We start from the raw sequence: 27,673 nt of genomic DNA on the forward strand, positions 1-27,673 counted from the left end.
AGTAAGGTGGTTTTTCCATGTACTGCTTTTAACAGGAGCTTGCTAGGAATGGATTAAAAAAAATGCATCTGCCAAGCAGACAAGGGTGGCACCTGGTCAAATTTGGCCAAACCTGAGATGACCCCATTTTTTTTTTTCCCCAATCCCTCTGGCTTTGTGAAAAGACCATTCACTTATGCACTGAGTGCATTAGGAGGAGCTGGCTGTTTCAGGTCTCTGCTGGTAGGCTCACAGCAGAATTTTAGGCACCCATGCATGAAAACTCAGAGGTGAGGTATTTTACCTTTGCACCTTGAAGACCATCCCTGCCTGGAGCTCCCTGCACACCAGGAATGCCCTGTAAATCAGAATTGCTGGGTAAAGTTGGCATCTGATTATCATTGCCCTAATTCATCTTGTAACAGGGGACATAAGAAAAAGATGGAAGAAGAAACAAAGTTATTCATTTAACAGAGCAATCACTATTATCCCACCTTTAATTCCATTCTGTCTAGCTTCCAGATAGGTCTACCTTTCTTGCACCAACTGACTCAGTTTCCCCTTGGGAAAGTGATGACACTCCAAAATGAAAGACAGTTTCCAAGCAAACAACAGTAACAGCTCTATGGCTTTTCAGTCTTGCTTGAAGTAGTTACTGGGAAAAATGAGCAAATCGTGGAGACAGTTAGAAGGAATGGTGTCTACCATTACCTGCATGCCAGGACTTCCAGTGTCTCCTTTCTCTCCTTTAATTCCTGGCGGTCCCTTGGATTAAAACAGAAGCACATAGTTAGGCACACTGCAGCATCCTTTAAGGCAAACAGTGTCCTGCTGCTCCATATCCACATCCCAGGTTGCTCCTGCTTTCTGTGGTGCTTTACAGCCACCGCTGTATGGGGATTCTGCATCCCAGACATGCACGTAGCAGCCTCCGCTTCTACTCCTTGCCAAGCAGTGATGATCATTGCAAAGAAAAATGCCTGAATACTCCACTGGGCTGTTTTTATTAAAGGCACATTAGGGAGAGTCTGGACAAAAGCAGTCTTTTGCCAGAATGACTAAGTGCAGGGCCTCATCAGCATGAAAAAAAAAAGATCATAATCTGTCTAGTGCAGCTGTCCAGCTGTTAGTAATGATGACTTAAATACATAGATCATGTTTTGGGGGCTTTATTGAGACACCCGTGTTCTAACTGCAAAGAGCAAGTGATAAAAAGGCAGTGGAAGGGATCACATACCACAGGACCCTGAACCGTGATTCCTTGGGAACCTGGAGAGCCTCGCTGGCCACTAGGACCCTCTGGCCCTACTTGTCCAGGTGGGCCTGGTTCACCCTAAAGCCGAAGACATGAAATCAAACATAACAAAAGAAAGCAATTAATGCCTGCTTTCCACATGGGCTGCACTGCATGACCTGGGTCAGCATGACTGTCTACAGGATTCAAGATGAAGTCAGGACAGTGAGGGGATCTCTAATAACCTCAGCTGCCTTTGCTTTTTAGGTCCAAGGTTTTGGTGCATCTTTTACAGAAGACAGCAAAGCTGCAGATGGTGCTTTGCAAAGTATGATTCACCTTCCCAAGCAGCAGGTCGTTCCTGTTATTCAAGGTGGCTAGAGAGCAAAAGGAAATGTTCCTCAACCCTTGGCTGAGATCTGCATTCATTGTTATTCCTTCCCCAAAATCCTTCCCCTGTAACCATGCTGCTTTCCCAGATGTTATCCCAAAGAAGGGGACCAACAGGCTGGTCTGGCTCTGCCCTGTGCTGATCAGTGGAGCAGTGAACACCAGGGCTCGCCCCAGTCCCCAGGGTTTGGGGATTCAGACCCAGCGGTTCCTTACGCTCACCTCAGGGCTGCTCCTGAAGGCTTTGCGTGGCTCTTGCTCTGCTTCACTCCTCACGCTGCTCTGCCCCAGAGCAGTACCAATCTGTCTGGTTTGGAGGCTTGGCAGCCAGAACAAGCGCAGCACAAAGACTGACCATTTTCCAGCAAGGCAGCTTTCAGAGAACATTGCTGACCACATACATTGCATTAATTCAGCGCAATCAGGCTCATCATCTCAATTTCCAAAGCCCAACTAAGCATTTAATTAATAATAAGTGATCGCATCCTCCTCAGTGCGTCAGTCCTTAAGGGTCTGTTTGGGCTTTGCTTGGTGCAGTGAGACAGTCCGCAGCCTAAGGAGTCCAGCTCAGACCAGGAATGAACACACCCAGCTGCACTGAGGAGTCCGTACTCCTGCATCATGCCTCCGACACAGCCTAAAGCAAACAAAGCCAGAGGTAGTGCTGAGTATCAGGACTCACCTTGGGTCCTGGCTCCCCCTGCTCCCCTTGAGGTCCTCTTCTCCCAGGACTGCCCTGCCGGTAGGACACAAAGCTGCTGTTATGAATATCATAACCTATTGCAGTGTAACCAGGGGCCTAGGGGACAGAAGTTGGTGCACTTCTGTGTACAGTGAAAAATGTTTTCTGTCCCAAAGAGCTTGCAGCAAATGGAGACAAGAAGAAAATGCATCAAGTCATCCAGCAAATGTAGAAAAGGGGAGAGGGCAGCACAGCCCCTCCGTGAGAGGTGGTGGGTTTGCTGCACTCACCACCAGCAAGGAGAGGTCAACTTCCAACCTGTTCTACCTCCTCCCTCCAACTCCCCCAGCAAATCCATGCTGAGACAACGGATGGAGAAGGCGTCACATATGAACATGGGAACACACTTGAGAAGAAAAAGAGGTGCTCACATTTACAACCCTTTGGGACCATGTTGGTTTTTATAATATCATCCCAAGAGAACAGACACATGCCAAGAGCAGGGACAGCAACCAGCTCTGGGGAGACCTGTCTTAGCTCTGCATAACTGCTGGACAGACAGCAGAAACCAATCTTCTGACAGGAACCAATATCATGTGAATTTTTGACATCTTAATCTGAAAGTTTCTATTCCTCAAAAAAACCCCCAATGGATTTGTATTAAGAAGTACAGGCAGCGAGCTTTGGGAAAGGTGCTTTCAGAAGCTCCCAGCACCTCATTTCAGAAGTCAGCTGGACCTGGTCAAAAACAGTCATTAAGGACAGTGATAAATACAAGGTGGGACACAGTCTTGCTAACTGGAGTTTTAAAAATAGCAACGAGTGCTCTTGTAACTGCAGCAAATTACCATGGGTTTAGTGGTGTCAGGATAAGGTTATGTGTCAAAACTGTATTTTCTCTAATGCTTAGAAGAGTCTTGGTCTTTAAAGAGTTGTACTGTGGAGATGTTTAAAACCACAGGGCAATGTAAGCTGGTAATTATGCACTTAGGATATTGAAGCTAACTGTGATAGTGGAGTGTGCTGTGTAATTAAACTTCCACCAGAATAAGCACATAATTAGTCTGCAACTAGGCGCTGTTCTTTGCAAAGTGTGGAACTGAATTCACAGTTAAACCACAGTAATGCAAGGGGTGATCCAAAACCTTTTCACCTGAGCAAGGAGGCCAATGGTTTTTTTTAATGGTTATTTTTCAACAGAAAAGCACCTGGAGTGGTTGAACTGGAGTGTTCTGGACAGGTTGTCACGTTTCAGCTGCCTTGTGCAAATAAAATGTTTTTCCCCAAACTTCCCAAAGGTAAACTCTTTGACAGCTGCTTCCTAGTGGAATATTTCCTCCTGCAATTTAAGCCCATGGTGACTCTCCTGTGTCCATAATGGATAGCTGCAAAATACTGCATTTGCCCTTTATCCCTGAGCATGTTAAGTACTTAATGACTCTTATCACTTCCCCCCATTTCCTTCAGGGCTTTCTTGCAGGTCACATTCACTGTAAAGAGAGCGAGCTCTGGGGACAGACAGAATTGCAGTCTCCCCTTTCTCCTTACACTGCCCAACCACACAGACACTTATAAGTCTCCCACTTAACACAAAAAAAACAAATAGGAAGGGTTTGTGGTGGGTTTTTTTTTCTTTTACAAAGAGTTTCAGAGCCTCTGATCCATGAAATCTCTGCAGGCGCCAAGGGTGACCCGTCCTCCTCTCCTAAGAGGATTAACGTGGCACCAGGAGCTGCTCAGCCTGTTCCCAGCTGCAGCTGTTGCACTGCCAGCTCCCCGTCTCCCCATTTCACCAGCATCTGAAACCTGAAGGACGCCTCTCAGCCTTGCCTTGGCACAAGGAGGGCATCAAAGCTGCCTGAGATAGGATGAGAGGAAATGGCCTCAAGTTGTGCCAGGGGAGGTTTAGATTGGATATTAGCAAAAATTTCTTCACCAAAAGGGTTGTCAAGCACTGGAACAGGCTGCCCAGGGAAGTGGTGGAGTCCCCATCCCTGGAGGCATTTAAAAGATGTGTGGATGTGGCGCTTAGGGACATGACTTAGTGGTGGACTTGGTAGCGTTAGGTTAATGGTTGGGCTCAATGATCTTAAAAGTCTTTTCCAGCCTAAATGATTCTATGATTCTAAAACCTCGTGGAGCCCCAGGAGCGTTATCCTCATGCCTGGCATGCCCAAACAACATGAAGCAACACCAGTGCATGCAATATACTGCTTTCAAGGAGCACATGAAAAGATGAACTTACAGGGGGGCCTGGAGGTCCTGGCAAGCCTGGGTGGCCAGAAGTACAAGAGCAGGCAGGAGCTAAGGTAGGGCAGGTCTCCTCGTCCCTCTGAAACGAAAGCAAGCCAAAGTGGCATGACCCATGGAGCAGCTGCGTAGCAAGCGGGGGATGGATTTGCAGTGTAACATTTGCAGTGTTTCAAAATCCAGCTGGAGAAAAGCAGAAATTTTCTCTACTCCACTGAGATTTTTGTGAACAACTCAGTGCTCTATTTTTCTGTCAGATAACAAGTTTAGGCAAAAAAATATGAACCAGCCCTGCCTGAGATTTGCATAACACATACTGGAAGATGTTTTTCTCCTTGCTAAATATTTGTACACCCCACAAAGCAACTTTCTGTATTGAGAAGAAAACTTGAAAGAAAGAGCAGGGGGATGTTGTGACCCAGGGCTGAGGAGGCAGCAAAGCCATAGGACTGTCAGGGCTGCTGTCACAGATGAGTTCATGACAGGAGGGATATACACTGCACCAGGATTTGGAGTTTTTCTTTCCTTTTGAAGCAAACATACTTTTGTTCACTTCACCAGAAACCACACAGATGTTATTTCCAAGGGCGCGGGGGGGGGGGGGGGGGGGGGGGGGAGGTTTCCCTCTTGAGTCTATCACAGTCATTTGTGGCATCACTTCAGTGCCATGGACTTGTTCCATCATCCCCAGCTTCATGTCAATTAGCAGAGCGGTTCCTCTTGTCTTACCAGTGCAGGGAGATCACAGCATCTGTCTTCCTCTGCCCCTACGCTGCTGCATGTGATCTGCAAAGACTGCAGCTGGAACTGTGGAAAAAAGAGAGTTTGACAAGAAAGTAGCATTGGCACACGGTCCATCACCAAATCTCATGACGTTCAAGGGTTAAAAATAATCTTCAGGGATGATTTGACAGGACTCCTCCATATGGTCCCAACTATAACTGTGCTCAAAAAAGCCACAGCATTAAAAGCACCCCTGGCCACTGAGCGTTTTGCAAGCCCTCAGGTCTCTGTGTCTGGCTAAGCAAATCAACAAGCAGCTTCACACCAGCAAAAGCCAAGTGTCCAATTTACTCACAGTCCTGCAACAACGGGCAGGTTCTCAAGTAATTGGGCTTTAGCATGACCAAAATATGAAAGCAAATTTTGCTTTGCCCCCACTTAGGGGCATGGAGATAAGAGTAAATGTGGCAGCAGCATTTCCCAGGACAGATGTGATCCCCTCCCAAGAACCCCCAACCTGTCTCTCACCACATCCCTCACAACTGCCACATCTTCCCGTTCTGATTAACAAAGGAGCACACACCGCACAAAGGCAAACCAAAATAACTAGGCAGAAATTTTTTTTCTTTCCTTGACACCATTTTTTTTCTTTTTTTTCCACTCCATGCATTTAACAACGAGCAAGATGTACAGCCCAAGGAGTGTGACATGCAGCATACAGATCTAGGTGAGGCCCGTAGATCAAGCAGCATTTGAAGATTATTAAATAAGGTTCCATGATAACCAGTAATGAGATACTCTGTCTTCTCAAGGGCAGCAGAGCCATGGAAGACGTGAAGCTTTGCTGGGCTTGAAAGGCACTGGGAGTAAGGACAGCACAAAGCTGTTCATTACTTAGCTGCATCCGTCTAGCTAAGCTGCTAACAGGGAGAATTTGGGAGAGACAAGAAAAGCACAGATTCCTGCTTCGTTGGCCACAGGGTTGTGATCAAATTGCCACAGAATTTATTTAGGAAATAAGTAAACACTGCTTGAATACCACTGTCCCCTGGTTTGTTACACAGCTGACCCCACACCTTACAGGCAATTCCAGCATCCACTTTTTCCCTGGTATATCCCAGACCCCTGCTTCTCTCTTTGCAGCTGGGGAGGCATATGGGACAAACTGGTTTTACTGCACTGCTTTGAGGCAAGGGAAGTTGTAAATCAACTGATGCACTGTTTTCCCCTGGACTCCTAGAACTAAAAGCAGAGCCAAGGAGTGAAAGCTCCACGTAAGTCATGAATGATTTTCTACAGTCCCACATTGTGAGTGATGAACTTGCCCCTTATTCTGCACATATTTAACGTTCCTGTTTTGTGGAATATGTCTGGCAACAGACTGCCAGACAATGGCATCCACGGGTGTTTTTGCCCTTAGGACCGTGCACTGGGCTGTCACAGGGCATGACACCGAACCCACACTTTCCCTTATTCTTTCATCTGCAGCACCGTGCGATGCAGTAAGGAAGTACCTGCAGGCTGGCACCAAGTGTTTGGGTTGTTTTTTTTTCAAGTAGCAGCTGAGAAAGAGCCTCTATACCAAAGATTATTTTCCTATCATTCACATGCAGATAGGCAAGCCCAAACACACTAGGGACTGAGGCAAATCCAGCCCTGTAGCCTTCAGTCACCGGCATTTCCTGATATCACTCAGTGGGGGCTGATGTGCACGACCTTCCCTTGCAGAAGCAATTCCCAAACCCTCCTGTCTGCTTCAGTGTCTTAGTGCAGGATCTGTGCTTCCCTGGTCCCCAGACAATGCAGCCAGCTGAGAGCACCTCCAGGACACGCTCACGCCGCTGCCTCTGATCACAGACCTCAAACAGAGGTAGGAGGCGAGGGGGAGAAACACCGCGCTAGGAAAGCTCATTAAAATCACAGAGATCAGCGGGATCGGGACACTGTCATGCATCACAGCAGCATTTGGAGGCATTCAGAGCAAGAATGATGCGAGATGGCACTCCTCTCCATCTGCCCACCCCAGCCAGCTCCAAATTTAAGCCTCCCCACTCCCCAGCAGCACGCGCCACTGGCGACTCACCGACGCAGACCCGCTCCTGGGTCCCCTGGTCCGTGTCACTTTTCCCAGCATGATGAAGCCAGCCGTGGAGATGCTGCCAACGGTGTTGATAGGTTTCTCTGCTATTTTCTTACAGTCCAGATAGAGTTTGATCTTGAAGTGGCTCACGGCCACATGCACCTGGGCAGCAGGTGGAAAGAGGCGGGTTGGAGCTCCGCGATGAGATGGAGGAGTCTTTTAAAGACAGTAATGCCTTCTGCCCAATTCCCAGACTGCTGCAGTTACTAGTGGTGTGCTTTTAATGACAAAATGGATCAAGGGGGCTCAGGAATAAGTTGCAGTATATGCTGTGTCTGCTGGGCAACACTACTTTTTTCCCTGATGTTCCCCTCACCTCTCCTTGGGAGAAGTCTTTCTGAAGTTGTAGTATTAAATAATTCAGTTTTCAGAACTAGCTGAATAATGAAACTACCTACAGATACTGATAGAAAGTGCTCGTTTCTCATTTGGGTGGAATACCTTTGCTCTGAGGATATAGATGGCCAAAAAAAACCCCTGTTATGAGTGACAAGGTGGCTTTCTCACAAGGCTAGAATTTTTTCTCCTTCCTTCCAGCACTAAATGGTCACCAAAATCCCAAATTAAAAAAAAAAGTTTTATTTTTTCAATTTTTCCTGACTATTAAGATCTAAAAACCCCTCAGCTTTGGAGTTTCTTGGGGGAAAGGAAAGTAATCAATGTGTGGAAATCATGTTTTGAACATGGGATGAACCTTAATCCTTTACAATCATAAACTTCAGCATATCAAACAGGTTTGCCAGCTCCCTAGCAATCCAGATGCAAAGCATTTGTATAATCACTCCTCACTTTGAACAATACACATTGATGGCATAATACTCTCAGACTGGGGTGAGATTGTGAGCCACATTTCTCCCTCTCATGATAAGGACCTTATGAAAGCTCCCATAGAATATCTTCTTCACTTCCTGCTGGTCAAAGGAGACTTCCTGTAAATCGGCCTTGTAGTCATGATTGAAATAGGTCAAGGATTTCTTACTGGCTACAGGGAAAATAGGGCAAAGAACAGCTTAGAATTAAAAGAGAAATTGATTTCACCCACATACTGAACAACAGTAAATAAATAGGCTTAAACATGGTGAAAGACTTCATACATTATAACCGAATACTTCTAAACAATGCAAAATAAAAATAATACATAAAAATAAAGAATATGTTACAAGTAGAATAAAAATCAAAATATGTCTTTTAATTGCACTAGGCAGTATTTAAAACGCAATGTTGGCAGCAACAACAAAGCTTCCCAAAAACTGCTGCTGTATAAGAAAAACATTAAAACTTTAAAACTTTCCAAGTGAATACCAAAATGAGTTCTGCTGCTCGCAGAAATGTATGCAAATACCTGAATTTAACGTATTCAACAAGAAACCTTACGGTCAAGGTTAACGCCAAGGAGAGGCTGGAAATCCTCATCTGTTACTTGCCACACAGCAAAGGGCTCCTTGGCGGTCTCGGGCAGGAGGCGCAGGAGGATGCTGATGGTGTGCTCGGGGGGGATTGAGAAGAGGTGGACGTCGCTGGAACAAGACAAGGCGAGCAAGCATCAGTGGCTTGCTGAGAGAAAGCAGTGAGAGTCAGCAGGCAACACCCTACAGACAGGGCTCACCCATCGCATTACTTGGGCAGGGTGGGTTGGAAAAGCTTCATCCCCGGGAGCTGAACATGATATGCCAGGAGAAAGCCTTGTCCCTATATTTTGTGCATCCCTCTCAGGCTGTGGAAGCCTGTGCTGAGTGATGAGCCCTCAAGGGTCTTCCCCTCGTGCCGTGGGGGACACGCAGGTGGAGCAGCTGGTGTCAGTCCACCAATGCCAGAGCTGCCTCAGGGATTGCCCAGAGGGCTGGAGCACCTCTCCTTTGAAGAAAGGCTGAGAGAACTGGGGTTGTTCAGCCTGGAGAAGAGAAGGTTCCGGGGAGACCTTATTGCAGCCTTTCAGTACTTAAAGGGGGCTTATAAGAAAGATAGGGACAAGCTTTTTAGCAGGACAAGGGGTGATGGTTTTAAACTAAAAGAGGGTAGATTCAGACTAGATATAAAGAAGAAATTTTTTACAATGAGGGTGGTCAAGCACTGGAACAGGTTGCCCAGAGAGGTGATAGATGCCCCATCCCTGGAAACATTCAAGGTCAGGTTGGACGGGGCTCTGAGCACCCTGATCTTTAAAGATGTCCCTGTCACTGCAGGGGGTTGGGCTAGATGACCTTTAATGGTCCCTTCCAACCCAAACTATTCTATGATTCTATGAATGCCAAGACATAGCCTTAATGCTTTTCAAAATAGAACCTAGCAGTAGCTTACAAAACATCCCTGCCAGGCTCCAGAACACTCTCCCAGGTCTCCTCCTCAAGAAGGAGGAATGGTCATCATGTAGCAATCTTTAAGCCTTGGCAGAAATCAGTGTAAGTGTTCTTCAGGGATAAGCATAGAGCCCACAGAAATGCCCCTCTGGATCCCCACGTCCCAGCTGCAAAATTTGGGCTCAGAGCTGGAACCCATGACCACGCAGCAGTGCCCATCAGCAGCTGGCACAACCAGCTCCCTCTGCAGCCGCTGCCAAGCCCGTCAGAGCACACTGGGCAGGAGCAGCAGTGAGAGAACACAAGGCAATGAGGAAGGTCAAATTGGTTATGCCTGAAATGCATCTGTAATCTGAAACAGGACACATTTGCATGGGCATATACACAACTCATCAAGCATCTTTTCGGGACTGATTCATAAGTAATGTTAGGTTCTTATTTCTCTCTCTGTTTGCGAAGGAGCGATGTCCTTGAAAGGCATATGTACCAGCTGAACAAAAGGATTCGCCCATAACTTTCTGAGTATTTAAACCAAAGAGTTCTCTGAATCTCCCCCACTCTGTCTACTCCAAGAAGCTTTGCTGCTTTAACTAAGATTAAACTGAGCCAGTGCCTCAGTAATTAGGCTTTAAATGAAATTGCACTGAATGTCAGGAGTCAGATAATTCCTGATTTATAGTCGTAAAAAATGACTGAGGTCAAGGGAGCTGCCTGGCCCCCCTGGGACCCTGCAGAGAAGCCTTGTATGCAATGAAACAGGGTCAACTCACAACCCAGAGTCAGTAGTTACTCCCTCTCATCAATAAGGACTAAGCTGCAGAGAGCAGCTATGAGACAAATATTTTCTAAAGCAAAGATCTGTCTCCAAACTAGAGGTACTAGCAGAAGGGAATGAAGATGAAAATGTGACCTCAAACTGCCATCACCAAAGTGTACATGGTTGTGGACAGAATGCCTAAAGAACCGTGCAGTCTCCATACATGACATGATCTTTATGTCCATCACAGCAACTAACACCGCTGGAATAAGTGATTTTGTAAAAAGGAAAAACCTCACTGTGAAAATGTTTGGCTGCACAAAAAATATAATTATTGCCCCTATGGTGTCCCCTTAACTTCTGTGTGACATATTCCATACTCATCTTGAAGAAAGTCAGAGATGAATTTCTTAATATATTAAGGAAAAATACTCTGTCATTCTTTTCAGTCTACCTATGGTTTGATTTAGCTCATCATCTTTATCATTTCATTTTGAAGTCACCAGCGGGGCCACATCATTCATCCACAAATCAGTGATCTCCCTTTGCTGTGAGCACAACTAATGTGTTTGCATGAGACCGACAACAAGGACGACACCGGTCACAGCTCCGCTCCCACCTGGTCCTCTGGGTGAGCTGAGTGTCTTTGAACAGGGTGAAGGTACGGGAACCGCTGAATACGAATGGCTCCATAGATACGCCTTTAATGGAGGCGTATTCCTTCTCTACTAAGCCAAAAGCTTCCATCATATCAAACCCTGCAACAGACGAAGAAAAACAGAAAAATAAATGGTTAGAAAAGAGTGCAAAAGAAGCGTGACTGCAGAGCGGGCAGCCTCTAGCTAGTGTGGAGAAGGCAACAGGAGAAAACACGATAGCAACACGGACACCAGCAAGGCTGCGCAAACTCACTAGAAACCTGGAGTGTACTCCACAAGTGGCAGCCAAGGAAAATGGTTTGTGTCTGTACCCTCTGCACACATTTGCTGTAATCTTCTCCTCTCGGAGAAGAGTAGACTAAAGATGGATGCTTTCACAATTGTGGTTTCAAAACTCCAGAATGAAAAACAAATGAGAAAGAAGTTACTCCAACAATTTGTCCTTTTCAACTAGATGCAAAAATATTATCTTCAAAAGACATGGAATCAGTCCAGTAATTGCCAGTAGGGAGACAGAATTATTTCTGCCCTGAAATGCCTTATATGTAAGAGTCAGAAAAATAAGGAAAGAACTTTAAAATACGAGCATTTCCCTTTCTCTCTATTTTCATGAGACACCCAGGGGTGAACTGCCTTATGCAGTCTACAGAGATTCTCCCCTGACACCTCTGACATTGCCTCCATGGCTTGTGCAGCTTCATCTCACCCTCCCAGCTCATCATTAAAGCTCCAAGTCATTTTCTCATTTCAGTTTTCTGTTCAATAAGACAAGATCTTGCAATTTAGATTCTTTTTTTAGTTTATCTGAGTTTGCAGCAGGCTGGGATGAAGGAGATAACTTGTTCTTTAGCAAATGGAAAAGCTACAACTTCATTACAACACAGCGCTTTCAGGCTGGATTCCCTCACCCCTTCACCATTTGCAATCTTCCGCAGTTTCTTGACTTGAGTTTTTATTTCACCTGGGGGTTGGTCCAGGGTGCTTTTTGGTTTTCATTTTGCAACAGTACTAGGGAGTTTGCCAGAAGAAATTACCTACTTGAGAGCCATTTATCTCTGATATGGAGCTTCTGGCACTGCAACTTCCTTTAAAACGTGCAGGAAATATTGTAGTGTAAAGGTTGAAAATAAGGCTTGAATCACAATTATAAAGATATTGTAAGGTAATCATATTATTATCATATCGTGAATCTGCCATGTAACAGTTTCAGTGAGCTGCTAAGGAAATGGGCTACTCCTGCCACCTTTGTCAAGGAGGAGAAGGAAAGGTCAACATTTGTTGTGACTTTTTGATTTGTTTGCTTTGGCTTCTGCATTCATAGACAGGGCAACAGTGCCGAGAGCCTCCCAGGCGGGGATGCACACCCCTGTGAGCTGCGAGGGTCAGGGGTGGGAGCGGGGCAGAGATGAAGTGATTCAGCCATGGAGTAACAGCGGAGCTGAGAACTGAAGCCAGTTTCTCAGTCTCGCCCATGCCACAAAGCTCTCTGGGAAGGAGGTGATATCACTTTATAAGCAGAACTAATTGCTTTCTAAGTAACAAATACATACAGCAACCCCAACAGCATGAACAGGGGTTACGGCATAGACAGGAGAAATGGGAACCTCCTACCGTAGCAAAGTCCGTACAGCCTGACTGCAGAGAGCTTTTGGGTATCCACACCTCCTCTAGAGGACACAAAAGTGATCTCAGTGACAGACTGAGTGTTTTTCTTAAGGAGCCTATATGAGTTAGGAATTGAAATCCTCTTGAAATTCAACAGCCGTTTGAAGCCTAGCTTCCTTAAGGACAGTGAAAATCCCAGCATTAACCACTAACAGCCAAGAGCATGAGCTGGTGGAACAGCAGGGGCTTACCAATTCAGTTAGTGCAGAATATTCTTCTACCTGATAAAGAATATTTTCCTATTTCAGTTCCCAGACTTCTCCCCTTTCCCTCAGGATGGGGAAACCATTTCCCCACTGCTCAGCTCTTGCATATCTCTCACAAGAGAAGACCAGGTGGTGGTGTCACATTCACAGCCCAGCACCACTGGGGCTTGATATGCTACTGTACCTCGTACGGAGCCTTCAGTAGAGCTGATGGTGGGACAGGCTGTGAAAATAAAAGGGAAAAAATATTAGGGGGGAAAAAAGACAGTAGGGGATTACAGAAGCAAAATGAACACAGTTCCTCTAGGCAGAGCAGTGGAAAAACACAGCAAAACTGAGAATATTCTACAGCTTAATTCAGAGCCTGGTCTTTAACCTTGTTTATATATATGGAGAGAGAGAGAGAATTTATGTTTATGCAAACATAAAGGTTGTTCCTTGGCTTGCCCATTACAAAAATAAAAATAATGTCTTTCATCATCAAGCATCTTGATGATCGCTTTCTTTTGACTAACTCATCTGACTCCTTACAGTATGAAATACAACAGAGCATCATGTTCTGCAAGTTCCTCTTTAAAAACAGACATCAGAACACTAATTTTTTTTTGAAACAGTGCTTTTACTGCAACATGTGCCTTAATGGCATTGTAAAATAAAGAAAGATATCTGCAGTTCCAAATTTTGTACCTGAAACTCAAAATACACGCAGCAAAAATATTTATCTCAACCTGAGAGTTTGGCTTTTGAACTCTTTAGGGAAAAAGTGCCTTTCAGAAATTCCCTTGATGAATCCTCTAAGATGCCATAGGACAGAAAACAAAACCAGAGGGGAAAATACTGGGATGTGAAGCTGGAACTTGAGGCACCATGGTTATGAGCACTCTCCATTTAAAAGGCTTAGGTAAGGGAGTGTTTTAGAAAACAGTGCACGAATGCTATTTTCAATTATCTGCTGCCATATAAATCCCAGGCCATGGATGCCAGATGGAGCTGGGACAAAGGGAATGCTTGACGCAAAATGAGAAATGTCCCTGAAAGTCAAGGACACTTGACAGGATGGGCTATTTCATAAATGGTTTTCTAGGTTATCAGTATAATAGAATCTAGCAGATCATTATATTGAGCTTTCATTATAGCCTTGCTATTGCTATTCTTGCATCAATGCCATTTCATACCTCATCAGAAAAGCAGGGCTTCCAATTCCCCATACCTAACTTTTGTAAAATGTGTAAAAAATGGAAAGGGGGTGACTAACACTCTCCAAGGCACCTGATATTCCTAAATCTATAGGAGTCTCAATGCCATTCTTCATGATCAAGATGTACATCAGAGAAGGGCACCCAAACCTATGACTTTGATGGTCATGGGACTGCTGAAGCCAGGTGTTAGGCCACAAAGACAAGTTGCCACGACCTCCATTATTCAACCTGATGCATAGTTTTATATATATGTACCACAATTCTTGTAGAATTCGGTATAAAATTATTGAAGGGATCTATGGCAATCAGTTAAGAAATCAGTTACTGAAACTTGAGCCTCAAAACCATCTATCTGAGCTTGACCAGCCCCTGCGTGTGGAGCAATGCCCTACATCCAGGATGATCTGACTTATGTCTACAAGCTATACACTGCTCTTTCCCTCCCCCTTCCAGAAATCAACCAGCTTTCCAACAGCAAAGCATTGCTCAGAATTGAAGCATGATGAAGAAAAAAAAAAGAAATCCCCCTAAAGTCATATAAGCAGGCTATAAACTGGCCCGTTTACCAGGTATCTGACTTTCTTGCTTGGGAGTCAGGGAGATCTTTTGGACCCGTGCCTAGACCCCATGGTCCCTCTTGCTGACATCCCTGGCAATCCTCACCTCCTTCCCAGGCTGAAGGCACTGGGATTGCTCACAGCTCTTTGATCGAGCAATGCTCAGCTTAGACAGAGCATATCAGAGTCAGGGCAAGAATCCCTGACACTGGCAGTATGCACTTCTGCTTTGAAGATTTTTCCTAGACTTTCCAGCCTAGAATTCCTGCTGTCATCTTGTTCTCTTTGTTTTTTGTTTTTCTCCCCAAGTCCCATCCAAGTGCAGTTATTCACCATAAAATAAACACTCACTCCTGTAGCATCAGACCATTTCTCACAATAATTTGGTTACATATCAATATTTGAGACTTTTGCTGCACATCAAAGTTTTCCCAGCATTATTACACATCATCTCCACTTCTTAAAAAAAGTTACTTTATAAAACACACAGAATTTAGTATCTCTCCTATTGTCTTTTCAGCTATCATAGCCAAATTATTATTAATAATATATAATAATTCTATATATAATATATATAATAATAAATAATAATACCATATTAAATTCTGCAAGGTGACTCATTAACCTTATGGGAGGATTGTTTTCTACTTGAAAGTTCACAGGACTTCTCCACTGTGGTCTGAACATCTGCAGATTTCCTCAATAAGTCGCTTGAAAACTTAGTCTGATATGTTCTTTGTTGGGTACAAACTAAAATTTTCTCATCTAATCTGCTTCATTCTTCCTTCACGGCTTCCCTCAATACATTTTAAAATGGAAAGTTTGTTTAAAATCATTTCAAATAGACAAGGAAAGGCATTACTGGCACAATATCTGTATTCTAATATTTGCTTCCTAACAACTTCTTATAACCCCATTAATTCAACATTTCTCGCTAATCCATTTCATAGTTTGCTTTATATCAGCATATGAGAACATATGCTCATTAAATTTAATAAGGGACTTTACAGAGAACTTTAATTTAAAACATGTCATCATTCCCTTTGCTCCATTTCGGTCAAGTTTTGCAGAAATCCTTTAAAAATACTATCAGTCTCTTTACTAAGTGAGTCTGATTTTAAGAAGTTATGTGGTTTCTGGCTGTCCTTGGGCAGTCCCCAGAAGCATCTGTCAGGAAATGACATACCCACCCCTGCCTGCCCTGCAGAGCCCACACTGAGCGATTTGTGGGGAAGAAAATAAAGCAAGGCTTTATAGGAGGTGATTTACCCTCTGCTTTAGATGGAATGAATCCTCGTATTGAAGGGAATTTGGACAACACCGGAGCTGAAAGAGAAAGCAATGCACGTGTGAGCTCTGTTATTCAGGACAGCAATGCCTGGCTCGAGACCTAGATGGTCACCAGCCCTCCCCGGACATCCTGGAATTGCAAATAATGTATGGGAGGAGTGCAGAAGTTGAGGCAGGATTTTCCCTATCCAAGGCTAGTAGTCTGCCCTGCTGAGCAAAACCCTGGCCTTGGCCAGAGCCCAGTGCAAGTGAGAGTATCGCTGCCCCGATAGAGATTGCCTCAAGACTGATGGATGGCGGGTTATGAAGAACATGCACGTGCTGACTGACACACTTGCCTGTCCGTCCCGTTGTGGACGTGCTCTCGCTCTCTCCCGTGTAGTGGATGGCAGAAACGATCACCTTGTAGGCTCGATCAGGCAGCAGCGACTGCAGGGTCACACTGCTGCTTTTGCCAGAAGCCATGATCTACAGCAGGGTGGAAAAAAAGCCCAACATTTGGGCAGGTTTCCTGTTATAGCTCTTGCTCACAGCCCAGAGTTACATGGAGGGATTCTAGTGGCAAATCCTGGGACAGCGGGGCTCAGGGCAGGATCCCTGCTTAGTTCAGGCAACGGCGAAAGCAAGCCGAGGAAGCCTGGCTGTGGATTGCCATCAGACCAGCCATGTCCAAGGGAAGAGTGTTTCCTTATGTAAAAACCCCAATATTCCCCGTGCAAATGGGTCAGAAGTGCCTTGGTAACCAGTCTGGGTTTAAGTAGAAAATCTGGGGTTTAAAAGGTTAAAGTTTAACCTCCCTAAGTCAGAGGGGCAGTAGGTTTATCCTCATACCCTCTGCCTCCAAGAATTCCCCACCCCAGTTCAGGGAGGGGAGAAAGCTGCATTATTAACAGCTTTGACAGACACAAATATCTTAATCACGAAGAAGCCTGGAGGTCGTCTTCACAAAGCAACACACCAGCAAATCAGAGGAAGAGATTCGGTTTTGTACTCCTGAGAACCAGCCTTCCTTATAGTAAACCTCACTGGAGCGAGCAGAGTTCCCGTGGGCATGAAGTCGTCCCCACATCCCGCTGGTCCAGTGCCCATCACCTACAAAGGAGCTGGAGACTCACTGTTTGCTGAGCACCGGCATCAGAAACGGGGTTGTAGATGATTTTGTAGTGCTGTACACGGCCATCAGGTGGGGTCCAGTGGACCTGGAGGCTGGTGGGGGTCTCGGAGTCGATGAAGAGGTTGGTGGGTGGGCTCCGGGAGTCTGCAGCAGGGATTAAAGATGAACGGCATAAAAGGCAGGTAGTAACACCTATAAAGAGGGCCAGCAGCACTTGCTTCCAAGCCCGTTTCTGAATGCTTCAGTGCTCTGCTGCACTGTTAACCAGCGCTCGGAGCAGAAGCAGTCACCTTGGGGACCAGGCTAGAGAGAAAAGAGATCCTGGAGGGACGAGGATTGCCCGAGTACAACACAGTACAGCTCAAGCATTCAACAGTTCAGATCCTAGGAGCTGAAAAAAAATCTTGGAAGGAGGGCAGAGTCCTGGAAGCACAAGGTAAAGAGATCCTTTGTGTACATCACGGACGAACACCAAAGGACATCCTACACACCAAAGGATATCCTTCATAAAGCCCAAACTGCAACTGAATTTCATCAAAGATCTGGAGACACACTGGACAAACACCTTGCTTGCTGGTTAAGCCCAGATCACACTTCAAAGTTAATCCATTATAATTTCTAGTATTTTCCAGCTTTTTCTTTCTGTTTTAAAAATATTCTAAAAAGCCCCAGAGCAGCCCGGACATGACAGTTTTGTCTAGTGCTTCTCACAATAACACCCACAGCCTCGAGGAGGGGGTCACGTACAGTGCCTGAGCTACTCCCCCCTTTTCTGGCCCTGCACTGCGATGTACAGATGTACCCCAAATAGGTGATGGGCTGAGCCACGGTCAGCCAGAAAAGGGTTTGCCAGAGACCAAAGCTGAGCAATTTTTAATTATATAAATGCACTTCTTTCCCTGGGGTCCTGCTGTGTAGCACCTGGACCTGGCGACAGAGGCTGTTAATGCAGGAGTGATTTCTCTGAGCAGGGGCTGAGAGTTTAGCAAAAGAAAGGCAGAAGGGGCTAAATCCATCCGCTGTTCAAACAAGTGGCTCAAAGGGCGTGGGGTCGTCTGCTCCTGGAGCTTGTTTCCAACCAGCATCTTGCTCTGCATAAATGCACGTGTCCGGGCTTGAACCCATGGTGGTGTGAAGACACAGAAGTCTTGGACAGAGAAAAGGAAGCATTTTATTCAGAAGAGACTAAAAATGATGGGTGAGCCCTAAAGACAGTCAAGGACACACACCCAGGCTATGAGATTCCTATTCTGCAGTTTTACCTGTAAGGCTCTTCTGCCCACCCAGCAAAGTCTAGGGTGACCTTGGAGCACAGGCTGAATGAAGATCATTTGCACCTTCATTGATCCTCCTTCCCTTTTCTGTATAAAATGAGCTTACTTTTACTGAAGCTGAACCAAGCTTGCTGGCAGCTGAATCAGGCTGGAGGCTGTTGCTGTGCATCACCACAAGGTAAAGCGGAGAAGGAAACAAGTGTGGGATGTAAAGTCACTTCAGCAGCGCTATCATTAGTGCTGTGCTATACGTCTGCATCTTCGCTGGCTGCGTTGGCTATTTCCTTCAGCTGAGGTAAGTGGAGACTCTGTTTAAGTGAACAAAGGGACACGTAGGGAAAGTCTTCTGAGTTGGTTTATTCTGGAAAGCCCCCAGGCCTGGCAGAATTTGATGGCATGGATCTGACAGCTAGGGGAAAGGTCACCTCCTGAAGCTGCCCAGGAGGAAAGAAGCTTCTCCGACACAGAGGACACCATCTGTGCCTTTCGTTACCTCTTGAACCTCTGCTTCTCCACAGTAGGAATCCCAGGCTGCTTGCTCTCGGGTCTAACCACCAACACAGGCACATTTTCAAATAAAAGTAAAGCCCTGGAGTCCACTCCATCAAAATACTCATCTGCAATTATTACATAGGTCATGCTTTTTCATTCGCTGCCATGGGTTGAAGCTTCCTCCCCACATTTCAATCCCTTTTATTTGCAATGTATGCTCCGGTAGGAAGAGCTTATTGAGGAGCTGGGTAAAGAACTTGAAGACATTTATCAACCGCAGGCTAGAGATGCTTCTGGCACAGCTTAGCTAGAGGTATGGGGAACATAAGCGCTTTGTAATCCACTTCAGTGTGAAGTCAGCCAGGGTGGCTCAGCCCAGCTTCAGCAGCAGTTCCCATCTGAACCACTGTCTTGTTCTTCACACAGAAGAGAATGGGACACGCTCCCATGCTCAGCCCTGGTGGCAGGAACATCCAAGAGACACTTTCTGAGCAGATGGGGAGGGGTAGCATTGCAAAATTTGTGAAGAAGATCTTCCCGAGTCCACATTTACTAATTTTTGTCTCATCTTGCCTAAGCTGAGGAACTTCTTTCATGGCCCCAAGAGGGATTAGTGGTCCTGAATAAAATTAACTTGGTGTTCTCACCTCATCCCCAGGGGAGGAATGTGGTTCCATTTCACCAAACCAGCATTCTGACCTGGCATTTTTTTCCCTTAATCTTCAAAGAAGAAAATATTGCGGGGAGGGTGAAGGACAGGGAGCAAAGCTTGTGTTACCAGTGCTTCCTGCTGAGTTTCACTTCAGCCACTGCCCTTAAACTTCAGTGCTTCTTGCAAATTCTATCAAGGCATTTTTAAGAGAAACTTAATTGACTTGACCTATATCTATATAAAAGGGGATGCTGCCAAGAGCGAAAAAGAGAAAAGCAATGATGAAAGGAAGAGTCCTCTAATGCACGCTTTTGTTTTTGTTCAGCACAGCCTGACCACTGCTGTTCACCAGGTTGCAACCCAAAGTCTGCCATCCCAAGGAGAACTAGGTAGCTTTTGTTGGTGTTTCAGCCCCCAGAATTTCATTTTATGATGAAAATTAGGGTGGTGAGGGCTCGTAAAAATCAAACCAAGGGTTTGGGGTTTTCCAGATAACATAAGAGATTGCCATGCTCTAGCTGAATGAGTTACCATTCACCAGCTCTGACATGTAGATTGACCCTGTTAGACATCCTAACCACTTGCAATTTCACAGTACAAGATGGTAGCTTTTGCTTGATACCGTAAATGTTTGAAGTATAATCATATCCCAAAATTTCCCAGAGTTCTGCCGTAATGCCATGTCTTCCCATACATCCATTGCACAAGCTTCATTCAATTTGTTGGCATCCACAAGTTTCCTCTGAACTGCCCAAGATCAGCACTGCCTCCTGGAAATCACCATCCATCCCTTCTCCTGTGCCACTTCTCCCCTGTGGGCACTTCTTACCTTAAACATTAAAAAGAAAGAATCACCATCACAGACATTGGTTGCACATGTAAATATTGGCCCTGAGAAGCATGTGGCACTGTCCTGACTCCTCGTGCAAACTGACCAGCAGCAGCCAGGCACTGAGACTCTGGTTTGGCTGCCCAGCTGCATACCTGATTTCTTTGAGGGCTTTGCTTTCTTCATGCAGCAAGGCAAAGTCAGACATCCCTAAGGCATCCTTGTTCCTGATCAAGGACAGCAGCTGACAAGCAGAAGTCAAATCACCTTCCGAGTCCCACGAGGGTGCCAACACCAGCAAGGACCAGCTTGTTCAAACATGCCCAGAAGGGCACCATTGCATGCCATTTGCAGTGGGCTGAGGGAGCTCCTCCGACATCTTGTAATTCATGGCTTAAAACATAGCCGTTCATTTTCCAAAGCCTCTAAACAGCTCTAATTGTCCCTTTATCATTATAACTGTAGGATGCTTTCATTTATGTCTTTTTTTCTTGTCAGTATGCAGCTTCTAGGTTCTTGCCTGAGGTAGCTTTATATAAACAAATGTTGTTGTTATTCATTATTAATAAAACCTGACCTTCTTATTCCAAGATTGCCATTCACTCTGAGCTTCACCAGCTCAACACCAGCCCAAATGAGTTCACTCTGCAAAGGAGGTTGAGAGCTGAGAAATGGAGGAGAGGACTGCTGCAGTTGAATGAACTGTATTCCCTTCCCTGCCAACAAAGCCATTATACGAGCAATATTAATTAAGAGGACCTCTGGGAGTGCCACTTTTTAACCTCACATCCTGTGTGTACAAAGTGAGATTTAGATAATGCTTCCAGGCAGTGTCTGCCTGCAGGATTCTCTCACATTTTTGTAAGTGCCCTCAGATGAAGCACAGCTCAGCAGTGACGTAGCTGAAGAAATCCTCACCCTCCTTAGACAATATTTTATTAACAGGAAACATCCATTAGGCAGCACAGTGACATGTTCAGCTGAACGCCCTATGGAAAGCCAATTCATTTGCATCAATACACTCTACAAAAGCAGGGGGGAAAGCAATGTATTCTGCATGAAATACATTGCGAGAGTATCAGATGCTTATAAGATGCACCAGCCTGCTTGTGTTTGCCCAGCCTATTCTTCTCAGGACAAATGCAGAACACTTTAAGACAGAAGGCTAAATATCTCTAGCTACTTTCAAACATTCAGGTTTGGGTTTTCAGAGCTGGAGATGACCAGATCTGAGCTGCTGGTCTGTGTTGGATTCTGAGGCCTCCCACGCCCTCCTTATTGTCCCTAGGCTGTGAATACCAAGCACTGGTCACTTACTGGTCCTGTGCTGAACAGAAACCGTGTCACTTCGAGCACCATCTTTGTAATAGGCCCAGATGGATATTTTATAGTCAGTGTTCTTCTGCAAGCCTGGCAGGACAGCAGTTGCCACATTTCCAGCGACGGAGAGCTGCAGCAGGGAAAGAAATGAGTCAGTCGAGTTCCCAGGCATCCCCAAGCTAGTTCATGCCATCCAAGTGTGTGTCTCACAGTTTGCCCGTAGGCACAAATGAGCTAGCACTGGGCTTTGGGGACAAAGTCTACTGTTGTGCGTTGCACACATCTAAGCAAAGGCAAAATTCCAGCCCTGATTAATGCAGAGGAGATGCCCGTGTATTGCTGCCCAGTTATATTCAGCAGCTACTTCAGTATCACAATGCGGTGCTCTGGCATGATGCAGTCAGCCAGCCCTAAGCATGAATTCCCTTTGCTCAGTTTCCAGCTTGTAGACATGTTGGGGACAGAAGCCCCAGCACACCCCTATTCCAGCCCGAATGTGAAGCACTGCGTGACAGACTTGTGTATCTAACCCACTTCAACTGCTCTTTGCACTCACACTGAAAATAGGGCCTTGAGATAGAAGAGGTCACCTGGTCCATCCCTGCCCCTCCTGCACCAGCTCTGTCTCTGGTCATTCTCCTCTGTGTGCTCCTCCGTTGGCCCTCATCCTTCGTGAAGAGCAGTAGCCCCAAAAGTGGTCGGTGCTTACTAGCACTGAGGAAAGCAAAAGTTGCTTCACCTGTCTTAGAGGCGATACCTCCCTTGAGTATTACCTTTGTTTTTTCCACAACAACTTGACATTGTGGGCTGGTGATTGTCTGCAACCCCAGATCTTTTTTCTACTGAATTGCTTCTTAGCTATTTGTTCTACATCCTGTACTCCTGTAGTTAATTATTCCTGCCTAAGCTTAATACTTTCTGCTTGTCCCTATTGAATTTCATCCTTGAGATTTTCCAGAACACTTCTGCAATCTTCCCAGAGCCAGTAGGACTCGGACCCTGCCATCCCGCTGTCACTCCTGCTTCCAGCACTCAAGGTGACAGCTGCATTGAACAGAGCGAGACCCAGGACAGACCCTGTCTTATTCCATAGGCTCTTTCAGCTGGGGGCTGAACTGTTTAATTTCTTGAGTGCATTAACCTGAACAGTTTTGCACCTGCCTATGCCACTCTTGGAGGTGAGTTCAGAGCCATCAAGCAGGCACAAAGCCAACCCAGCCTCCCCAGAGCTGTGTGTGGGTCAGTACCTCCTGAGGCTTCTCTCCACCGACTGTGCTCCATTTGATCTGATAGACAACCACATCAGAGGCAGCAACAGCTTCCCACTGCAGTCGGAGGCTGCTCCCAGAGAGCTCGGTAACCTTCAGTGCACGTGGCAGGGGGACCTTTACTGAGGGATGCAGAAGGAAAACCAGCTGAAGCGCGGATGCTGACAGCGCCTTGTCAGAGCCAAGGTGGGGAGCAGATGGTCGGGGAGCAAAACATCGACCAGGCAGATGTCTGAGACCAGCCTGTCTTTCACTTCTTCAGACCCATATGACAACAGCCATCAGGACAGAAAAGGGTAAATTATTTTTAAATCCCTAATTAAGGAGGATTATCTTATTTGTGGAGAGGACACATACCATGCTGGTATTGTAAAGGCGAGAAGGCTAGGAGGGCTCTCAAGGACACAGAGGTTAGTGATACATCACGCTTTCTCTTCATTTGCTTCCTTTTTTTATTCATTCCACCTCATTTTAAACATGACACAGTTGGACGTATTCACACAGAAAGAACAACAGTCATCTGGGGTTTGTGCAAGGGTTTTGCCCGTAAACTGCTGGGACCAATCTTCACAGCATCCCAGTTCAGACACACACAAGCCAATTTTTTCACCTGTGACTAGGACCAAAAGCATTTCCATTCCCTACTTACAGGTGGTAACGTTGCCAGTAATTGGAAAGGAGTCCCCTTCATCATACATAGATTGGACACTGATGAAGTATTGGGTGAGGGAGGACAAAGGTCTCAGGACAGTGGAAGTTGCAGCGCCAGGAACCTCTACCTGCAGTGGAGGAGTTGTATGAGTATTAGGAGAGGAGCATGGGGACAGCGGCAGAGGGGTTAGCATGTGGGTGGCAACTGCATCCAAAGTGCCCATTTCAGAGATAAAACACTGCCAGCAGATAAGCCCTCCCTGAACCATGGAGCTGAAGGAGAACAGGGCAGTATCCAACCTCCCAAATTCCTTTTCCTTCTACCAGCTCTTTGAGGACTCACCTCCCCAGTGTTGCTCCCTCTGCTAGAAACATAGGTGACGCGGTGAGCTTTCACGGCTGCAGACGCAGCCTCCCAGCTGACTCGAACGGATGCGTGGCTGAGCTCGGAGAAGCTCAGGTATCTGGGAGGACTCAAGGCCACTGCAACAACAGTTAGTGACAGCACTCCAAGGTTTCACAGGCCACACAATGGCAATGCCACCGGTTGCCTCCTGCTGCTCTTAGATGACTCCACCTTGAACTGAGAGACTCATTCACCATGTGGAAAAATATTCTCTTTATGTCACTACCATACGTGCCTCTAGGATGTCATGAAAGGCTACCTGGGCTTTAGGTGAAGAAACAGCCAAAAAATTCCCTTTTCCTCCCCAGACAACAAAGAGCTCAGCAAACAGCTCTTTCAGGAGTCCTTTTTTAACAGGGGAAAATCACTCCTTTTTCACAGCTCACCAAGTAATTAGAGATCCCCTCGGGGACTAATATTCGCTTAAGATCAGGCAGGGGAGAGGCAGCGTGTTCACAAGCCACATGCACGATATGGGAAGCACCTCATTTAACATGTCTTTCCTGCCTTAAGTGTTTAATAACAACTCAGCAAAAAGCAGCAGCACTTACAGGTGGTTTCCTGGATGCTGGCTGGATCACTTGCGTCTTCCCCATACATGGCATACACCGCGACAGAGTACTCCGTGCTGGGCGACAGCCCGTCCAGCAGGACCTCAGGCTGGGCCACCTTCACCTGTCAACAGAGAGATGCTTTGGGGTACCCTTCAGTTCTGGGGTACCCACCGATGCCCTCAACAGAACAAGATCTTACAGAGACACAGATCAAGGTTCCTTTGGTTACACTAAGGGGCCTTCTCCACTTTGGGACTTCAACCACTTGGGTAGGTGCTCTACAGCGGCCAGTGTTCTGCCTCTCTTCCCAAGGGACACCAAGCACGTTGGAGGTACACATCACCTTCTCCTACCCTGGTCTGCAGAGGCGTAAGTCTCTTACACAAAAATGCTGCTGCTGCTGTTGTTCTGGGTTGGATCGGGGGCATGTGGGAGACGTGATCCCACTTTGCTCAGACTCATGGAAAGCTCTTGCAGAAGAGCTGCCTGCTGCCAGCAGACCCATAGCAGCTGGGCTGCTGCCACCTGCCGCTAACACGGCACGGCCACAGCTCTCCTCCCACCGTCTGCTCGCTGCAGAAATGCACCCCAGAGACTTTTAGGAGTCTGCACACAATGCAGCACAGTTTTATAAAAGGCTGGGAACATTTTAATGCTGGTTTTGCAGACACCCCGTAGCCTTAGAGCATTGCACTCTTACAGTGAGTAGGTCAGGTTACTGCAGAAATGTTCTAATATGCTAAAATACAATTTTAAATGTTGGTCTCTCTGCAAATGTTCTGAATCTTAAAAAAAAAACCAAACCCACAGTTATGAACTGAAAGCAGAGTATAAGCATTAATTGCTCTGTTTTGAAAATCATCCTGCAACTGCTCCTATTGCTGTGCGTTCAAGTGGGAATCTGAGTCAAAGAAGCAATACATGTTCCCCCACTTCTCTTTTTTACTCCAAATAACTCATTAAATTGCACACATGACAAAGGGTGCTTAGATGTTTTTAAGGATTTTCCATTCATTGAGTGTTGTTTTATTCTTATGCAGTGTCGTAGGCCTGTTTTTAGAGATCAGTGAAAACCACCCTAACAAACTTTCAATTAACATTAAGATAAATACAGTAAAGACATTTATGTACAGTCTCAAGGATACAGCAATTACACTTGGAGCTGCAAAGATGTGAGTTCGGTGCCTGAGTTTCCAGGGCCCCATGATGCAGTCAGTTCAGTTCTCTCCCTATGCCTTAATTTCCCACGTGAAACCTTCACAGTTATAAATCGCTTTGAGATACACCATTAAAAAAAAAAAAAATCTTCCATGCTGCTGGCAATAATGCTGACACTTTTTTTTTTTTTAAACACATGATACCAATTCACAATTAGAGCTAGAACTAAACTCAGCCCAGACAGAGAAAAAACAATATTATCATTATTCTCATGAACCCTACCTCCATCGTATAGTCCTCTGCTCCGTTGGGGGCTGCGGAGCAGAGCACCAGGTACTGCGTGGCTCCCTGGACTGCCTTCCAGCTCAGCCTGATACTGTTGTGGCTCAGCTCAGAGACACGCAGGGAGCGAGGGGAGGACAAAGGCACTGAAGGGAAAAACAAGGCAGAAAGATATCTTCAGTGTATGAGGTCTGCGACAGCTCAAACCCCAGAGGAGACCTGGCTTTGCAACAGCTACTGCAAGCTGGTGGACATCTACCTCACATCTAACACAGCGGAGCAGCCACTTTACAGAGAAAAGGTTTAATTCACTTGGAGCCCGAGGATAAAAAAGCGGCAAGGGGTTGCAAGATATTTCTAGCATGGTGTGTTACTGCCACGTCAGTGGTCTCCTTTGTAGAATGACATAGGTGGAAGGGGACCCCTGAAGGTCTCTGGTCCAACCTGCTGCTCAAAGAGCAGGTTGCTCAGGGTCTTATCTGGTCAAGTTCTGGGCATCTCCACAGATGGGAGATAGCTGTAGACAGACTGAACTTGAGGAAGGGGGAAAAATACAATGTCAGGCTCTAGTCTGAGATGGTCACAAAGAAAGAGCTTTGTTCACCTATCATAACCATGCACTGGCATAATTCTCTCTACTCACGACCTACATGTGGAGGTGACGCCTCTCAGCCCATCCCCAACAACTGTGTCATAAATAGGAAGCACCGACACCAGATACTCCGTGTGCGAAGTCAAATTGGAAAGGCGCAAAGAGGAGACTGCTCCATCTAAAACCACCTGAAAGCACAAAGGAGGGCTGTCAAGACAGGGAGGTGTTAGCCCCTCTTTAGCAAAGGAACGGCTGAACTGGCCTTCCCTAGCAAGTGTGGTTTTTTTGTGGCAGATCTGTGCCCAGAAACATGAAGTCCAGCTGCCCTCTGAATTTTGTGCCAGCTAGCATCTCCCCAAAATAGAGAGGTAAGAGGCAATAAGCATTCCTGTCCTTTAAGGCTGGGATCTGTGCAAACACCAAGCACAAGACTCTAATCATGCTCTCACTGAAATCAGTGGAAACCCATCAACAATTTGGATTTGCTTTTTTAAGTCATATCCATCACAGATGAACATACGTGTACCTGCGTGTCCTCTTAGAGTCAAAACAGATGCTTTAGGGGGGGGATAACACTGCATAAGAGAAAAATTGGCGTCAGCATGGCTTGCAGTATTTCTAGCAAGATGATATTTATCTGATGTCCTCTTCTATCTTGTCATCCTATCAGCTTGATCACATTTACACTTAGTGTGCATTCAATTTCATCTCTGGCTTTAGCGGATGTCCCACAAGAACTGCACCTCTACCTTCTTCTCTTTGTCTACTCAAGTCTACTTAAATTCCCAGCCACCATCTGGAAGATACCGCAGTCTCAGATGTCCAGAGAAAGGTGTCTCACCTCTTTGGGGATACCACCCTTAGATGGATAATATACAATCCGATATTTCTTTGGTGGTCTCAGAGGAGGACTCCAGGTCAAGTGCATGCTCTTAGAGGTCACAGCTGATATTTTAAGGTCAGTTGGGCTCAGCTGGGGACCCATGTTCACAGGGATATCTTTCACAGTGCTGCCTAGGAATTAAAAACACAGTTACTTTCTTATATTCAGAC

The 27,673-nt window shown here is 45.9% G+C and overlaps 1 protein-coding gene across 1 annotated transcript in view; it reads right to left on the reverse strand.

Annotated features, from left to right (window-relative positions):
- COL20A1 (collagen type XX alpha 1 chain) overlaps positions 1 to 27,673 on the reverse strand; it is a 50,499-nt gene that overhangs the window by 10,943 nt on the left and 11,883 nt on the right. Inside the window, exons 10-31 of the mRNA XM_075721352.1 lie at positions 27,462 to 27,634; positions 26,679 to 26,808; positions 26,029 to 26,174; positions 24,586 to 24,709; positions 23,972 to 24,111; positions 23,627 to 23,756; positions 22,957 to 23,099; positions 21,707 to 21,839; positions 17,144 to 17,286; positions 16,367 to 16,496; positions 16,008 to 16,064; positions 13,167 to 13,205; positions 11,072 to 11,210; positions 8,773 to 8,915; positions 8,271 to 8,380; positions 7,342 to 7,500; positions 5,265 to 5,342; positions 4,531 to 4,617; positions 2,286 to 2,339; positions 1,217 to 1,312; positions 691 to 744; positions 284 to 337 (exon numbers count right to left, since the gene is read on the reverse strand). Of these exons, the coding sequence (XP_075577467.1) occupies positions 284 to 337; positions 691 to 744; positions 1,217 to 1,312; positions 2,286 to 2,339; positions 4,531 to 4,617; positions 5,265 to 5,342; positions 7,342 to 7,500; positions 8,271 to 8,380; positions 8,773 to 8,915; positions 11,072 to 11,210; positions 13,167 to 13,205; positions 16,008 to 16,064; positions 16,367 to 16,496; positions 17,144 to 17,286; positions 21,707 to 21,839; positions 22,957 to 23,099; positions 23,627 to 23,756; positions 23,972 to 24,111; positions 24,586 to 24,709; positions 26,029 to 26,174; positions 26,679 to 26,808; positions 27,462 to 27,634 (2,462 nt within the window). The remainder of the gene's footprint in view (positions 1 to 283; positions 338 to 690; positions 745 to 1,216; positions 1,313 to 2,285; positions 2,340 to 4,530; positions 4,618 to 5,264; positions 5,343 to 7,341; positions 7,501 to 8,270; positions 8,381 to 8,772; positions 8,916 to 11,071; positions 11,211 to 13,166; positions 13,206 to 16,007; positions 16,065 to 16,366; positions 16,497 to 17,143; positions 17,287 to 21,706; positions 21,840 to 22,956; positions 23,100 to 23,626; positions 23,757 to 23,971; positions 24,112 to 24,585; positions 24,710 to 26,028; positions 26,175 to 26,678; positions 26,809 to 27,461; positions 27,635 to 27,673) is intronic.

Source organism: Pelecanus crispus, chromosome 14, assembly GCF_030463565.1.
Source record: "Pelecanus crispus isolate bPelCri1 chromosome 14, bPelCri1.pri, whole genome shotgun sequence".
Lineage (NCBI taxonomy): Eukaryota > Metazoa > Chordata > Aves > Pelecaniformes > Pelecanidae > Pelecanus > Pelecanus crispus.